General features: G+C 56.7%; 1 protein-coding gene across 6 annotated transcripts in view; it reads right to left on the bottom strand.

Annotated features, from left to right (window-relative positions):
- The window catches only part of PDE9A (phosphodiesterase 9A), a 96,394-nt gene that overhangs the window by 32,170 nt on the left and 46,822 nt on the right, over nucleotides 1-17,402 (bottom strand). For all 6 annotated transcript variants that reach the window (XM_029938908.1, XM_029938907.1, XM_029938909.1 and 3 more), the window contains 3 exons: nucleotides 9,956-10,010; nucleotides 8,694-8,764; nucleotides 4,862-4,946 (listed from right to left, as the gene is read on the bottom strand). In XM_029938908.1, the coding sequence (XP_029794768.1) occupies nucleotides 4,862-4,946; nucleotides 8,694-8,764; nucleotides 9,956-10,010 (211 nt within the window). The remainder of the gene's footprint in view (nucleotides 1-4,861; nucleotides 4,947-8,693; nucleotides 8,765-9,955; nucleotides 10,011-17,402) is intronic.

Genomic DNA, 17,402 nt, shown 5'->3' with positions numbered 1-17,402 from the left:
CCCGTGTGTCTACACTGGGGATTTATCTTCAGACAAGACTTAGAGCCAGGCAGGCAACCCTTTGCACAACGGTATCCACCGCATCCACCGCAACGTTATCTGTTGTTACAAAGACACCAAACTGGAAGCCACCGAAATGTACCAACACGGGACATGATTTAAACCCTCACGGTACAACGGAAAGATGGAGGATGATGTGTTCTTTAAGATCATTAGGAGTATGATGTGAAGCAAGGAGATTTTAGGGGAGAGGGAAGAAGAAACGTTGCATACAGTATGGACTGAATGGTATTGCGAAAGAATCCACCAAAGTGGTGGGTGACACTGAGTGTTCGCCTGTGACCTCCTGGATGAACAGGTGAGCTGGATGATGTTGGCTAATACTTAAAAAATTTTTTTAATGTTTATTTTTGAGAGAGACAGAGAGAGCTCGAGCAGGGGAGGGGCAGAGAGAGAGGGAGACACAGAATCCGAGCTGTCAGCACAGAGCCCGACACGGGATTGGAACTCATGAACCACGAGATTATGACCTGAGCCAAAGTCGGACGGTTACCGACTGAGCTGCCCGGGTGCCCCTTGGCTAAAATTTGATCTATACATTGTGCACAGTGTTGTATGTGGGAAAAGATCACAACACAGTATTTCCTATATGTAGAGGGTCCGGGCAGCCCAGCATCTAGACTTTAGGCGGGGGCCTCGCCGGCTGTGGTCCACCCTGGGTTCGCCCCTCCTCCACTCAGTCTGGAGTTTCTACCTGGGGGCTGTGCTACTTGCCGACACAGAGTAATAACTCTGTTTTCTGAAAGAGGCGCCTTCAAGAGAAAATGGTGTCCTGCTGTTCTCCACATCCTTACAAAGCTCATCAGATTTCATGTTTCCACACAGATTTAGCAAAAGTCACCAATGAACCAATAGGTGATTTCCGTTGTTGCCCGTAAACTAGAAACGGCGCCCTCCACAGTTCTGAGCAGTGACAAGCGTGCTCTGTGCACTTGAGAAAGGAGGCGGCGTCGGGGCGCCTGGGGGGCTAGTCGGTTAAGCTTCTGACTCTTGATTTCGGCTCAGGTCATGGTCTCACAGCTTGTGCGTTCGAGTCCTGCATTGGGCTCTGCCCCAACGGCACAGAGCGCACTTTGGATTCTCTTTCCCTCCCTCCCTCCCTCTTTCTCTGCCCCTCCCCTGCTCATTCTCTCTCTCTCAAATAAACTTTAAAAAAAAAGAGACTGCGTCATTATTATTGCCATTCTCCCCTGCTCTCAGCCTCCTCTGTACAAACACCCGCACGCGCACCATGCTCGGCAGGCCGGACGGTGGGGCAGCCCGCACAAGGGAGCTCCTTGAGCCTGCCGGTATTGGGTGCCTGGCCGGCCTCCCCACCAGGCCGGGCGGCCCCGCCCACTCCTGCTGTGCCCGTTGCCATGGGAACCAGCATCCTCCAGCCCCAGAGCAGCTGCCTCTTCTTTTCATTCTATTTGGGGCTTATTTTGCTTTCAGTTCCCAGGGCTCCTGGCCTCCCTCCCCTGTGGCTCATTCGGTGGACGGGGCCATTTGTTTGCGATGAAAGCGGAGATCGCACACTCGAGCCCTCAGAGGCCGCCCCATGCCCTGGCAGCGCCCCCCACCCCCACCGCCCCTGCTCAGCGAGGCCTGGCTCCGCCCTAAACAGGAGCAGGAAGCTGGCCCAGGAGAAACCCAGGGCGTGCGTCTCCGAGGCGCACAGCCTGTTTGGGGGGCGTCTGGGAGCCTGCGCACGGTGCTCCTGGAGCGGGAAGGCGGTCTGGTCCACGCAGGCCCCTGGCACCCAAGCCCCACTGGGAGGTGCTCATGGGCCGGGGAATGTGGGTCATTAGCCATCCCTGTGTGCTCAGCGCTGGGCTCAGCACTGCCCACCGCCTGAGTCCCCTCTGCCTTCCAGGGGGGCTGGGTCACCAGTATCGCCGGAAAGAGCTGTGTGGGGTGCCCTTCTCTCTCTGCAGGCCAGGCGGAGCCATGAGTCAGGGAGCCTGGTCCCAGGGATGCTAAATGTTGTGACACCCTTGCGTGATCACAAGGGACCCTGCAGACGCAGAGACAGAAGGGGGAGGGCAGCGGCTCTTGCTTCCCAGCTGCGCCGCGTCTCCGTGAAGGAAGGGGAGGAGGGGCCGGGGCGTGCGGCACAGAGGGGCTGCCGGGCTCCTGGACTGGGGGCCGGGGTGGGCGGCCTGGCTTCGGGTTGGGCCGGAGCCCAGGCCCCGGGGTTCTTTTTTCTCTAAATGTGTCAGCGACGTTGGAGATTTTTACTCCCCTCCGTTGGTGACTGAAGAGTCACATTTACCGTCTCTCACCTCCGTGGGATGCTGTGAAAGCGTCTGCTGAGAATATCGCCGCGGGGAGCAGTGAGGGCGCCGGGCAGCCTTCGCCTTGGAGCACAGCATCGTGAGCTCCAGAAACGGACCTTCTGGGCGGTGAGGAGGAGCCCAGGCACCCGCCACGCCTCAGCTCAGCCCACTTGGCCAGATGGGCGCCTGTGGGTGACGTTTTGCCTCTTGGCTCCGAGTGGGGTCTTCCCGGGGGCCCTGAGGTCAAGTGTATCGTCCGCATGCCCCGTGTTGGGGTTGGATGGTGTCCCCCAAGGTGATAATTTGAAGCCCCAACGCCCAGCACCTGTGAGCGGGACCGCCTTTAGAAATAGGGTCACTGCAGATGTCATTAGTTAAGACGCAGCCGTTTGGGGGTAGGATGGGCCCCAACCTAGGAGGACTGGTGTCCTCGTGAAGAGGGACATCTGGACCCAGAGCCACACGGGGAAGAGGCCGAGTGAAGGCCCGGCAGAGACTGCACGGTGTGTCTACGTGCTGGGGAGCCCCAAGCACTGCTGATGGCCTCCAGAAGCTTCCAAGAGGGGCCTGGAATAAATCCTCCCGTGAGGCCTGGGGGGCATGGCCTCATCGACACCTCCCTCTCCAACATCTGCCATCAGAACTTTGAGAGAACACATTCCTAGTGGGTGAAGCCCCCGGATTGGGGTGCTTTGTCATGGCCGCCACACGAATCCAGCACGACTTGGATGCGGTCAGTTTCCCCTTGCAACCTGACCTTCGGGACCAGGGCTGGCCCATGTCCCCCCTTCTACTGGGCGGGGGGAGGTGGAGGATGAGCGGGGCGCCTGGGACAGAGCAGGGACGGGACCAGCAAGGGCGGGGCTCAGGACTCACGCTGGCTGTTTCGGCAGGCGGCGGGATTTAGTCATTTGAGAAGGGACCGGAGGCTGTGTCTTAGGAACGAGTCCCGCAGGTGCTCTGTGGGCTCCGCGTGCGCGGCACATGAGGGCGGGAGGTGGTGCCCACGCCTCAGGGGCACCATTCCCACCCTAGAGACCCCCCTCGGGGCAGTGAGGTTCCTCAGCCTACTGTCCAGATGAGGGGCTGTCCCCTGCGGAGCAGCCTGCCCGCACCTGGCCCCGGGCACAGGGCGGCTCCTGGGCACCAGGCATAGGGCCACCAGGCTCTTGCCACTGTGGACACGCACTGGGCCACGGGCAGCCAGTCACAAGGGGCTTGCACACTGAGACTGGCCACGGGCCGGGAGCCCAACAGGTGGCCGCTGGGGCACACAGGGCAGTCCTGGGGCCAAGCTGGGCCGTGTTGATCCTGAGCCTGAGTGCGACTCCGTGACCGCAGCCGAGGTGGGTCTGAGCCTCCCTCCCAGCTCCCGGTCCCCAGCCAAGTGCAGGGCCCCAACCCAGTCACACAGGGTTCTAGCCCTTCAGTAAGGGGATGTCAAAGATGAATTATTGACTCACAATTTTCTGTGAAGTTTCACAAGTGCCTTCGCCCTGATGTCCCCAAATCAAATGGGATGGGACATCCCCAAATCCAAATCAAGTGTCATGTGGCTGTGATGCAGACATGGCCCAGTCCCCAGAGACCACACTAACGTGGCTTTGAGCCCAGCAGGCTGCTCTGCGAGCCCCCCCTGAGGCCAGCCTGCCCCTCTGCATCTCACGGGACCTCCCTGGGACCATCTGCCTTCCGGTCGCCTCCTGCCCTCAAGGGCCCTCCGGCACAGCCAGCCTCCCTCACTAAGCCGGTCGCCCGATAGTTTTAAAATCAGGGACTGATCTGCAGGCGGATGAGTGTTCCCAAGACAACCTCGTGCACATGCAGGGCTGTTCGTAGGCTCCCTGCCCCCACTGAACCCCGCTGAGCCCTGTCCCGGGAGGCACCTCCCGGGGGGTGGCCGTGGGCAGGCTGGGAGAAGAGGCTGGAGGGAGTGTCCCGCAGGGCAGGCGTGGGCGAGGCGCCCATGGGAAGTGCTCCATCGCCCGCCTCCCTCCTCATCATCTCCGCCGCCGCCAGCACCACGGACACTTGCTGCGATCACAGTCCTGGGGAGGGTCCTGCTGCATGTACACAGGTCTACAGGGGGCGCCACGAAGCCCAGGGAGTTTTTTCCCACCCGTCTCGCCTCCCCAGGAAGAGTGACTTCTGTGTCCAAGACGGCCAGAGGCCCTGTGGCCCTTTCTCCAGTGACCTGCTGCTCTGTGCCATGGGGACGCCCACACAGGAGCACAGCCTTGGAGCACCGGGCCGCCCTGCCCCGTAACCCCAGCACCTGCCCCTCTCACTGGGCCCTTGCTTTAAACCTCGATGCCAACTTCTCAACTGCTCTCCAGCGGGTAAGTTAATCCCAAGGCTTGGATCTGCGGGCAGATTATGCCTCCTTTACATGAAATCATCGTCCTTGCCTCTGTCTGCCAGACTCTCTTCTATGCTGAGAAGCAGGCGGCGTAACCGACAGGCACGTCCCCACCGGAGCCCGGCCGCCGTGCGCTGGGCCAGATGGAGCCGGGAGCCCCCCTGGGGCCCAGGCTGGGCCTTACCTGCCGCTTCTGGCCGCCAGCTCCTCCCTCATCTTCTTGATGTCACTCTTGCATTTCTCAATCTCCACCACCTTCAGGCCTTCCACTGGGGCAAAGACAAACGGGGGGTTAGCGCGGACACACGTGGAGGACCTTCCAAGGCTGGGAGCCGGGGCTGGCCCCGCACGGGTGGGGGAGAAGCTGGCTCTCGCTCCTGCACTGGTCCCCTCTGCGGCCGCAGCTACACAGCTCGGCCATGGCCACCGTGGCCAGGCCGACTGCTGCTCCCCTCCTCAAGCCCTAAGCCTTCCTGCACCCGCTCCCCCACTTTCCCTCTCCAGCCCCCAGGCACCGGCCGAGACCCTGGGACAAAGAAATCTCTTATCCTAAAAAGGAAAGGAGGAAATGTGGCCGCAGCGTGTTAAAACACAACAAGAGGCTCTCGGTAGGCAAAATTGAAGACTTCCCAGCAAGTGTGAACTCGTGGTAATAGAAAACCTCGAATTTTCAGGTCCCGCTGCAGCAGTTAACCGGGAGGGGGTGTGGACATAGTGTGGGGGGGACCGGTCGAGGGTCAGCAGAGCCGGGCTGGGTCCTGCCGGGTCTGGACCCTACTGGGCACCAGAGAAAGGACTGGAAAGAACTGGGATTGGTCTCCCCGCGTGCGTTCACCTGTGAGACGTTTGCTCTGGCAGGTGCCCCTGTAGCCCAGAGATGCTGCCGCCCAGCAAGGGGCTCCCCTTCCAAAAGGTGTTTCGTTAGAGTCCATTTTTAAGCAAACAGAAAGAGTTTTGTTGCTCTGTAGTCACCCCTCGGGTTTTATGCAAAGAGACAGGACGCGTGACATTACTCTGTTCCCCGTTTCTGGAAATGTGCTCTGAGCACCTGAGCATACCCGAGGAGAGGCCAGTCCCTCCCACGGCCTCGGGGCTGTCCTGGCGCAAGTGTGCGGAGGGGCCTGCAGGAGCCCTGAGCACCCCGGGCAGTTCTCTAGAAGTTTCCAGGGCCAGGACCCACGCAGGGCAAGGCTACATGCAAATAGTTTCTTTCTGCCTAGAGTGGGGGAATCTGGAGGACCTGATTGGTATTTGGGTCCTTGTTCCGGTGGCTCGTGCCACTCGGGGATGTTATGCGGAAGCCTCTCCATGAGGACATGGGACCGATTCCCGGGGACATGGACCGAAGCCTGGGGACGTCAGTGCAAGGGGCTGGGTGGGAGCAGCGAGGTGGGGAGATGCAGAGAATCCGACCTCGGGGACAGTCCGCTCTCTCCCCAAGAGCCCACAGCCTCCTTTGGGCGTGGGGCGTTCTAAGCACTTCCTCGCTTCAGGGACCCCACTGGGAAGGGGATGGAAGTGGCGGGTCCTCCTCTGAGCAAAGCACGCCAGCGTGCACCCCTTCCTGTTTGCACCTGGACCTCCCGGGGCGCCGTGTCCAGGCCCTGGGCCACGCGAGGGAGGCTCACCCTTGGGAGCCACGTCCCAGTGACCTCTGGCGTGTCTGCCACTGGGACGCTGAGCTCAGCCAAGGGCAGATTCCACGTGGGTGGGAAGGAGCTCAGTCTTGTTGACACGTGAAAGGCAGAACATTCCAGAAAGTGAGCAGGTCTGGAGAAGATCCCTGTATGTGGCACGACTTTTGATCCCCAAAGGGAAGAGCCAGGCAGTGGGGGGTCCAAGCAGGGTGGCCTGCAGGTCCAGTCCCAGGCCCACTAACTATGTTCTGGGCTTCGTGTCTCTCAGTACAAGGTTACATCTGGTCGTTGTAGAAAATGGGGGGAAATACAGAGCACCTCAAAGAAGAGGGGTTTAATGTTTATCTGTGGGGGCATCTGGGGGCTCAGTCAGCTAAAAGTCCGACTTCCGTTCAGGTCATGATCTCACCCCACGTCAGGCTCTGTTCTGACAGCTAGCTCAGAGCCTGGAGCCTGCTTCGGATTCTGTATCTCCCTCTCTGACCCTCCCCTGCTCGTACTGTCTCTGTCTGTCTCTCAAAAATAAATAAAAAACATAAAATTTATCTGCGGTCCTATTGGCCCCGAGAACAACCCATTTAATATTATATCTATTGATGTGTATCTTTCCAGGGGTTTCTCTCCCAGCCCTGTGCATCCAAACAGCTGTCTGTCCATCCGGAGTTTTAAGAAGACAAAATTGGGATCATGCTGCTTGTTCTATTTCTCATTCGCTGGTTTACCATCATTAGTGAGTTTAGGGTGCGCCACACGTTAGCAGCTTTCAGTGGGTGTGTCGTGTTTCATTATTATTATGTTATATAATATGTATAATATATATATTATGTATTATATCATTATCATGTTGGTTCACACAGATCAGATTTCCAGGCCATTTGCTGGGAGTGATGTTCAAATTAAGCCTTTTGGACAAGACAGTACAACATCACTAATTTGAGTCCTAGAGATTCAGAATTGATGGCGATTCCATTTACGAAGAGCCCAGTTGCCAAGGAAATGGGGAGGAAGAAGGCGGCAAAGCTGTGTGTTAATCAATGGAAGGGAAGAGCAGGTCGTGGGACTGTAGGCAGAACACGGGAGGAGGGGCCTGGGCCACCAGAGCCTCAGCACGCCCGTGGCCGCCGCCCCTGTCTTTTCCAGGCTACTTCCAGAACATTCCGCAGCTCGCCTGGTGGGCCTGTCCCAGCCCAATTTGCCCCTGTCCCAAGGGAGGGAGAGGGTCCAGTGCAGGGCCCCTTCAGAGAGCTGCACAGACCCCGGCTGCAGCTCTGCAGTGAGGCTGGGTGTGGGGCCCCTACGCTGCCACTTCACCTCAAACCTTCAGCAGGTGGGCACAGAGCGGAACCCCAGCCAGGGCATGGAGGGGTGCTGGCGTCCACCCTCGGGGAGTGCTTTTGGCCCCGACTAGTGACCGCTGCCTGAGCGGTGGTCGGCACCCGCTGCGAGCCTGGCCACCCGCTCTGGGGACTCAGGGGTCCCGGGGGCCTCTGCCAGCCCCAGGCCGCCCTGACGCCTTCGGGGATGGTTTTCCGGGAGGGGTGCCGGCCTGGGGGTGGGGGCTTCACTGGGCAGAGGCAAGAGCACAGGCCGGGGAGGCAGCTCTGCTCCGTCCCCTTCACGGGCTTTCGGGGCTCCCCGAGAGACGGCCTCGGGCGGCAGGGCCCTCCTTCAGCGGTGGAGCTGATGAAAGTTCATTAAAGACGCAGACGACTGGAGCTGTATTTCAACGTCTGCTCCAACGGTGCGGGTGAGGGATGTGCGTGATAAAGCACATGTCCTGAGCCGCAGAGGAAAGCCTGGGTTTCGGCTTTGAGCCTTCCGGGTTGTTTGCATGGCCTGGCATTAAACTTAGTGCCACGGGGCCAGCCCTCCCCGTGTGCAGGGTCCGGTCAGGGCCTGGGCACGGGGGCCAGGGGCTTGGTCCCCGAGTCAAGCCCCAGACCGACTCTCTCTGCTTCCTGGTAGTTTTTCTGCTGCCTTGGTGGTGCCGGGAAGCAGGAGGTGATGATCTCGCACACATATTCCAGAACCGACCGTGACCTCGGGGTTGGAGGGGCATCGGCATGCCTGGCTCATGCCTCCAGAAGTTCCTCCTGCCGGTCCGGGGGGCCTTCATGGTTTGCTCTGCCCCTTCCTGCCCGAAGGCTTGCTGCCTTGCGCTGCTGCTGAGCCCGTACAGTGGCCCAGGCTGCACACACAAACCGCATCCCGTGTTACGACACAAAATGCTCGCTGTTCTCGCCCAGCATCGAGGATGCTCGCGCTCACCTCCAGACTCCCCTCCCCTCCCCTCGGCGCTCACCCCCGCCCCCCGTGGCTTAGCGGTTCAGCGAAACAGAGGTCAAAGGACAAGGAGAAAGAAGCAGGGAGCTCACTCACATTCGACTCGCTTCTCCAGCACCGCCAAGTGATTCGCGACCTCGGCTTTCAGTTCGTTGACTTTAAACGCTCTAGGAATGAAAACAAGCCAGAACATAACTCTCAAAATCCTCAAAATTACGGTGCGCCTGGCAGACGTCTGCTGAACCCCTCCCGTGGGCAGGCTCACCCCTGTAGGGGGCACAGGGGCGAGGTGTCTGAGGGGTGGCGAGCACCTGAGGCGTCCGCTCACAGAGGGACAGCCCACGCCCCGCACCCTGCCCGGCCGGGCACAGGCCCCCTCCAGGGACCCGCCGTGTCCTCTCCAGGCTCCAGCCCGCTCAGCGCAGCCACACTTGGGTTCTGAGGACGTGCCGCCCCCCATCTGCCCCGGGACAGCAGGAGCCCACCGTGAGAGGAGCGTGGGATGGAATGCGTCACTTCAAGAGTCAGGATAACACAGAGTGGGAAGAAGCCATGTCTACACAGGATCTCCGCGGCAATGCTTATTCTGAAGCCCGTTTTAAAAGTGGGCTCAATTTGTGGCACCCGGGGGGGCTCAGTTGGTTGAGCGCCCAACTCTGGATTTCAGTCCAGGTCATGATCTCACAGTTCATGGGATCAAGTCACGGGTCAGGCTCTTTGCTGAGCCTGCTTGGAATTCTCTTTCTCCCCCTCTCTCTGCCCCTTCCCTGCTCCCTCTCTCTCTCTCTCAAAATAAATAAATAAACATTTAAAAAAAATAAATAAGGGGCGGCTGGGTGGCTTGATTGGCTAAGCATCCGATTTCAGCTCAGGTAATGATCTCACAGTTCGTGAGTTCGAGCCCCATGTCGGGCTCTGTGCTGACAGCTCAGAGCCTGGAGGTGCTTCAGATTCTGTGTCTCCCTCTCTCTGCCCCTCCCCGCTCATGCTCTATCTCTCTCTCCTTGAAAAATAAACACTAAAAAAAAAAGAAAAATAAATAAATAAAAATGGTGTCAGTTCTCGTAGACTGAACTCTGAACCCCTGGAGGGGCCAGTGGAGAAAACTCGGCAACGCCAGCTCTCAGGCTCAAAGCACCCACCTCCCCTGCTCTTTGGTATAAGGTGAGTGCTTCCTGGGTGCCACCTGTGCTGGCTTAGTTACAGGGGTCACACAAGGATCCCCTGGAAGGCCACCCGCTGCGGTGAGCAATGGGCCGGAGGCCTGCCGGCCAACACGGGCTCCAGCACGGGCCCACCGTTGCCGTGAGCAGAAAAGCACACCTCTGCAGAGACTATGCGTCTAGAAGATTCTGTACCTTGAGAACTGCTCCACGACCTGGGTCAGCATGCTCTGGATTAGCTCTTCTTTCTCTGCAGACCAAAAGAGAGGCTGATGGAGAACGGTGGGCCCGGGTGGGAACGGCGCACACGGATGGCTCCGATGCAGCAGGTGACCAGGGGGGCGGGGGTGGGGGTGCTCCGGCCCAGGGTCGGCACACTGAGGCCTCCCAGGGCATGGGGTCTTCCCACCTCCCTTCAGAGGCTCTTCCCTCCTGGCCTGCTCCCACCAGCCTGCGTGTAAGCGGCCCGTTGGCAGCGCGGCCGCACTCCAGCCCTGCCCGAGTCAGCACCAGCCATGAAAGGCAGGCAGGACCGGGAGTTTGCACCTAGCGCCCTGCTCCGTTTTATGGAGGGCAATTACTAGGGCAAAGCGAGTTCAAGGCAGATTTCAAACGTAAGACACAGCGTTCTCACGGCGGGGCCTGGCGAGAGGAAGCGAGGCAGGCTGAGCGAGTTTGCTCCTGCACGTAAACCTGGGCCGGTGGCAGTTTTACAAGGTCCGGGTCCCGGCCTGGCTGTAACCTGGCGGTTTTCCCGTTTCCTGACTGGGCGCGGGGCCAGACGCCTCCCGGGAAGACACAGACGCTCACGGCCCCGTTCTTCCCAGCGCTCCCTCTCCGGCAGGGGGACAGCTCGCCTCGGCCTCAGGTGGCCACTCATCCGCGCCCCGAACACCGAAACCCCCCACAGGACTTACCCCCAGCCGGGTGATCTCTGCTGGCTCTGTGCCTAAACCAAAACGAATGAAAAGCCAACCCAGCCTGCCCAGACAAACAAAATCTCTATCATCCAGTTTGGCAGTGGGGTGCAAAAGCAAGACAAAACAAAACAAAAACGGTCCCATTCCCCCATTCTGATCCACGGTCTCCATTACTAGGAAAGTACGTACGCACGAACGCACACATGCATGAACACAGAAGGTGTTCATCACGGGGTCCCTGAACCTGGTGAGAACCGTGAGTGCCCATCACACGGACATTAGCTAAATGACGGTGCAGCTGTGCTGTGGAAATACGGTCAGCTACCAGAAATCGTATTTTGGAAAATGTTCACATCTATGGTAAAAGAGAAAAAAGAGAGAGATTGTAAACCAGTAGTGCAGGGTGGTCTCATTTTTGGAGACTTTGGGAGGATATACTTTGGTTGTAAGATTATGTACTAACTTTTTTCTTCTTTTTGTTTCTCTAGATCTAATATATTTCTATAATGAACATATGCTAATTTCATGGGAAGTATTAAAAAAACAGCCAGTGTAAGTTAGCGTCTTGAACGCTCTCATCCCTTTACTGGCCAAATGAGAGGGCGCTGAACCACGTTCTGGGCGGCGTGAGCATTCTAAGACTTGATGAGAAGAAAAACGATGTCTTATTAAATCTCTTGAAACTGTAAGAGTGAAAACATCATCCAGGAAACTTTGAAAGAGCCCTTTGTGGAGCTGCTGGTGGGGCCGGGCCCTGTCCTTCACGGAGACCTACTCCTACACCAGCGGGGGAGCGACTCCGTCAGCAAGAGCCACCAGGGAGAAGGATTCACAGGCCTCCTTCATGAACTCAGGAGGATTTTAGATCACGTATTCTAAAATCCTAGGCAAAAATAGCGTATCCTATAACCTTCAAGAGTTAGTGATCTTGAGGTCTTGAGAGAAGTTTAGAAGGCCACTGAACAATCAATATTTACAGACCACGCCAGCTAACAAGAGGAGAACACACATACATTCTTTTCAGATGCCTGGAAAGCTTATACTAAGAGAGACCACATCTTGGACTACATAGAAACCTCAAAAAACTTAACAGAACTGGACCCTTGTAGCGTATGGTCTCTGACCAGAACAGAGTCCAGCTAAAAATCAATAACAGAAATCATAGGAGAATCTTCAAACACTTGGAAATTAAACCAAACCCTCCTAAGTAATTCATGGGTCAGAGAGGAAGTCTCAAAGGAAACAAAATAGACCTAGAACTGAATGAAAATGCAAATGCAACATCTGTCCAAATTTAGCTGTGAGACATAGCTAATGCAGTGCCGAGAGGGACATTTATAGCACTAAATGATTACGTTAGAAGAGCGGACTCAACTCTAATCTAAGAGCCTAGAAAAAGAAGGGCAAAATAAACCCACCACAACAGCAGAAGAAAGGAAGGAAATAATTAAGGACAGAAATCAAAGGAAAAAAAGCCCTCGTAAAACAAGGCAGAAAATCAATGACGCCAAGTGCTGGTTATTTATAAATATCAACAAGTTGCCAAATCTCTAGCAAGATTCACAAAAATAACACACAGAGAAGATGCAGATTTGCAGTATTAGGAAGGGGGGATATGACCATGAACCTCGAGCGATAATAAGGGAACACCACAGAGAACTCGACGCTCACAAACGTGAGAACTTAGAGGACATCGGAGCAATTCCTCGAAAAGCATGAACGGCTGTACTCACTGAGTATGAAATGAGTAATGTGAACAGCCTGAAACTATTAAGGAAATTGAATTTCTATTTAAAACTCCCCCTCCCAAAAATTTCAGGTCATATGGTTTCACTGGAGAATTCTACCCAACATTTAAGGAAGAATTAACACATTTCTAAACAATTACTTCCAGAAAATAGATGAGGAAGGAAACCTTTCCCAATTCATTTTAGGAAGCCAGTACGAACCTGATACCAAACCCAGAAAAAGGCAACCAAAAAAAGAAAACTACAGACCGATATTTCTCATGAATATAGATGCAAAATCCTTAACACAATATTAGTAATTAGAATTCAACTGAATATAGAAAGGATTGCACATTAAGAACAAATGGGGTGAAATCGAGGGGCGCAAGGCTGGTTTGATATTTGAAAATCAATGAGAGCAATCTACTTTATTAACAGCTAAAGAAAAAACACATGATCTATCAATTCATTAAAGACATCTGAAAAAATATCAAAATCTGTTCTTTTGATAAAACTCTCAGATGGGGCACTTGGGTGGCTCATTCGGTTAAGCATCTGACTGGCTCAGGGCTCCTGAGTTCGAGCCTTGCATCGGGCTCTGTGCTGACAGCTCAGAGCCTGGAGCCCGCTTGGAATTCTGTGTCTCCCACTCTCTCTCTCTGCCCCTCCTTTGCTCGTGCCCTCTCTCTCTCTCAAAAAGGAATAAACGTTAAAAAAATTTTGATGGGAGAGGCTTCTGGGTGGCTCAGTTAGTGAAGCATCCGATTCAACTCCGGTCATGATCTTGTGGCTCATGAGTTCGAGCCCCACATCGGGCTCTGTGCTGACAGCTCAGAGCCTGGAGTCTGCTTTGGATTCTGTGTCTCCTCTCTCTCTGCCCCTCCCTCACTCATGCTTTGTCTCAAAAATAAACACTAAAAATAAATAAATAAAAATTTAAAGAAGGAAGGAAAGCTCCCGCCGTGAGCAGGGCTGGGAAGACAATGAAAGGACCAGCTGCGGTCTGGGAGGAGACGCTCACAAGGAACCCTGGGCAGAGACTTGAACACAGAGCACGGAAAGAGCGTCAACACTCCACAGTGAGCTCTGTGAAATAAACTTGGCAGACCACCCCTCCGCCCCAAGCCCCCCAGCAGTGAAAGGCACAACACCACTCGACATGGGCAGGAGACACTAGCAGATGTGTGTGGAAGCTGGAGCACAGAGGGGCAGACACACAGGCGTGCAAACCAAAACCACGGCCAAGTGTCATGACGCACTTGTCAACAAGGCTAAACACAATGACGCCGCCGCCAAGTGCGGGTAATGACGTGGAGAAACCGGATCACTCCCACCTTGCCGGTGGGAATGGAAAAGGTGCAACGTCTCTGGGAAAAGGCTGGGCAGCTTCCTGAGAGAGGTAGACATACGGCGCCGTACAACTTCGCGACCCCCCCGGGCCGAGAAGGGACACTTGACGGTCACGCGAACACCTGTGCACGACGTTCCCAGCAGCTGTTTTTGTGACAAGCTGGACGCACTGCGGCGGGGGACCGGCTGTACGGATGTGGCCCAGCCCCAGCGAGAGGCATCGCTGGGTTGTGAAAAACAACTGAACTGGTGAGCGATCTGCACAACGGATTGGTGGGTTTCTGGAGAATCACGTTGGGTAAAAGCAGCCGGTCCCCAGGGTACCTGCTGAATGACCACATTCGGAGAACACCCTGCAAAGGCAACCTGACGGAAGCGGGGAGCGCAGAGCGGAGGGAGACCCTCCGTGGGGACGAATCGCGCGTCTGGACCGTATCGACGTCCGCGGCGCGGCTGCGACGCCTTATTACGTTGTCAAAGACGTCACCGCGGGGAAAATGCGCAAGAGGTGCGTGGGCTCTCCCTTTCCTTTCCTTACAACTGTCTACTGTTCTTTAATTATTTAAAGGCGGAAAGCTGAGGAGCGCCTCGGAGGCTCGGTCGGTTAAGCATCTCTTGATTTTGGCTCGGGTCATGATCTCACGGTTGGTGAGACGGAGCCCACGCTGAACGTGGAGTCTGCTTAATTCTCTCTCTCTTTCCCTCTGCTCTTTCCTCGATCACATGCGCGCGCGCGCACACACACACACACACACACACACACTCTCAAGAAAAAGAAAATGAAAAGCTTGATAAAAAAAATTTTATAAATAGAATGGAATAGAAAAGTTAAGGAGCAATTTTCCTTTTTCCTTTGGCTCTTGACATAGATTTCTTTGAGCAGTTCAGGGTTTTGATGCCTAAATTGAATTTCCAGCCCAGGTGCTCGGGAAGCTGTTTGTGCCCTCATCCTGCACCATCCTGTCCCGGGTTCGGTCCCAGGGGTGGACACCGGCGTTCTGGTCTCTGTAGCAGCTACATCCCGGCCCCACTCAGCCCACCGCGTCCGCTGGTCTCAGAGAGCTCCCGGTGGGGACCGCCCCCGCGGGCTCTGGCTACAGGCCGGGCCTGCCTTCCTCGCAAGGGAAAGAAGCCAAATGCCTCTGTGCACAAAGGCCAACCCCACACCCACACATCCATAAACAGAGCCCTGATCAGGAAGTCGGCCCCCCCCTCCCCCCCCTCCCTGGCATTCCTGCAGCGGCCGCCGTTTCCTCCCGGTGGGTTTCAGAACTGAAAATGAACGTGATTTCGTGGGCAGCAAGCGCTGCCTGTGTGAGCTGGGGGCTGCGGCGCTCACTCAGTGCTGAGGGTCCTGACAGCTGCCAGCCCCCCTGGACACCCTCACCTCCTGCCGGTGCCTGTCCCGGGAGCCCCCCGGGGGGACAGGCAGAGCTCCGGGGGGCGGCGCGTTCAGCCTGCACTAGGTTGGCAGCCCTGGACCCCTCCAATAGCCCCAACCCTCTGGATTCAGGGGAGCAACAAGCAGATTCCAATCGCAGATGTCAGTTACTCCCAACCTTCCTGCTCAGGAATCAGAAAAATCTGACGTTATGTAGGGAACGCACCTCTTTCTCCTACACGATGCAAGGCATATGTTGAATTTTAAAAATTAAAATGTATTCAGTATTTTGCTTTGAGAAATTCTTTTTCTTTCCTTTTAAAGTTTATTTATTTTGAGAGAGAGAGAGAGAGAGAGAGAGAGAGAGAGGAAGAGGGAGCGTGCATATGAGTAGGGGAGGGGCAGAGAGAGAGGGAGAGAGAGAATTCCAAGCAGGTTCTGTGTTGACAGCCCAGAGCCCGACGTGGGGCTCGATCCCATGAACCACGAGATCATGCCCTGAGCTGAAGTCAAAACCAGGTGTTCAATTGACTAAGCCCCCAGGTGCCCCAGCTTCGAGAATTTCTGACTCGCTTTAGGAATGTCCAGCAGTGACAAGGGCGGCTGGGCGGGTCAGCGCTGAATGTGGCCGGCGCTGCGGGGCTGGAAACTGGGGAGGGTGGAAAGGAGGCTCAGAGGGGATGGAGGCCAGGAGGGAGGCCATGGCCGTGAGGGAGAGCCAGCTGAGCGTTGTGGACAACCCACACGTCCTGCAGGGACAGCGTGTTGGCAGCGCATCTGGGTCCCTGCACCCGGGCGCTGCGGGGCGTCAAGGGCGCTGCTCCCAGCTCACCGTGACTCACTCCTCCGCACCCGTGGCTCCAGTAAAGGCAAAAGATCCAGCTGCCCCAACGACCAGTCCTAAGGACGCAGGCTTCAGCGAGCTCGCTGTCGCCTCTTCAGGTCTGGGCTGCCCGCCTTAGGGCGTCGTGTGGGCGTTTCAGGTGACAGGTGGCGGCGGGTACACTCTGCGGCAGGTGGGCTCCCCCCCCACGGCAGAGTCTGGTTTGGGGCCAAGGCAACCTTGGAGGCTGGCGGAGGCTGGGTCTGGCTGTCAGCCCCGATCTGCACTCGAGTGGCCCCCGGCCCTGGCCCCTGGGACAGAGCCAAGGGGACGCCTGGGGCCCGGGGTGGCAGACGGGCACCCTCCCCTGCGGTGTTTACCCAGCAGCTCCCGCCGGTGACCAGGGCAGAGTCCACTGCCGCCCACCGACGCCTCGGCCACCGCAGACGGTTCTCGGAACCTGCCTCTGCCCCTCCCAGCCCTTCCAGGAATTGTTTGCTGGTTCCAGATAAATCCCGAGTCTCCCCCGCACAGCAGCTGTGGAAATCTGGTTTCACTGATCCACAGACCAGCACAACCTCTAATTCCTGCTCTAAGGGGGGTTGACATGCTGCACGAATCCCATCAGCAGCGAGCGGCTGGCGTCTCTCCGTCTTGTCCTGAACAGAATAACGGTGACAGCTGGACTTTCGTCCTCCACACACCTGAGCCGGGCTGCACCTGTGCCTTCTCTCCTGCACGAGGGACCGCAGACAGGGCCCCAAGCCCGCACTTACAGAGCAGCAGGTGTGGTGACCTCAGCCCCGACTGCTGCCCTCCGGGCATGTGTGGGCTGCTGGGAGATCACGCTGGAACCACCTCTCGGATGAGGCCGCTGCGGTGCTCCCGCTGTCACTGTGGCTCGAGGGCAGTGCTCCCTGGTCAGTCTCACCAGGAAGCAACGCAGTGAGATACCGATTATCCTTCCAGAAACACAGACTGGAGCATTTACAAAACAAGCACCGCTCGCTGTCCCTTTGGAAAGGGGTATCTTACTTCGCACCGGGGAAAATAATGCACATTACCGGGCGCCAGAGGTAGCCCTGAGGCCCTGAAGTTAAGGTGCACATTTCCTTGCCTCTCGTCCTGGGCTGTGCCTTGGGGGACAGGGAGGGGGCGTCCCTGTGCGCCCATGCCCACCTCCTGTCTCGTCCCTCCTTCTCAGGGTGCCACCACCCTGCTCCAGGGGTGGTGGATTCACCTCTGCTCTAGTTTCCCTCCCCCAGCCCTTCTGGCCGGCAGAGGCCGTTCTGGCCCAGGGCACAGCCAGCGGCAATTCAGTGTTTATGGACGTCATAAAACAGACATGCAGAATGAGGATGCTTCCCTAATAACCCAGGGGCACAGTAAAGATACATGATTAACAATGAGCTCACCTCGCTTCTTACAGGCACAGGTGCCC

Source organism: Suricata suricatta, chromosome 5 (genome assembly GCF_006229205.1).
Source record: "Suricata suricatta isolate VVHF042 chromosome 5, meerkat_22Aug2017_6uvM2_HiC, whole genome shotgun sequence".
Taxonomy (NCBI): domain Eukaryota; kingdom Metazoa; phylum Chordata; class Mammalia; order Carnivora; family Herpestidae; genus Suricata; species Suricata suricatta.
This window is presented reverse-complemented; position numbering and strand designations above follow the sequence as displayed.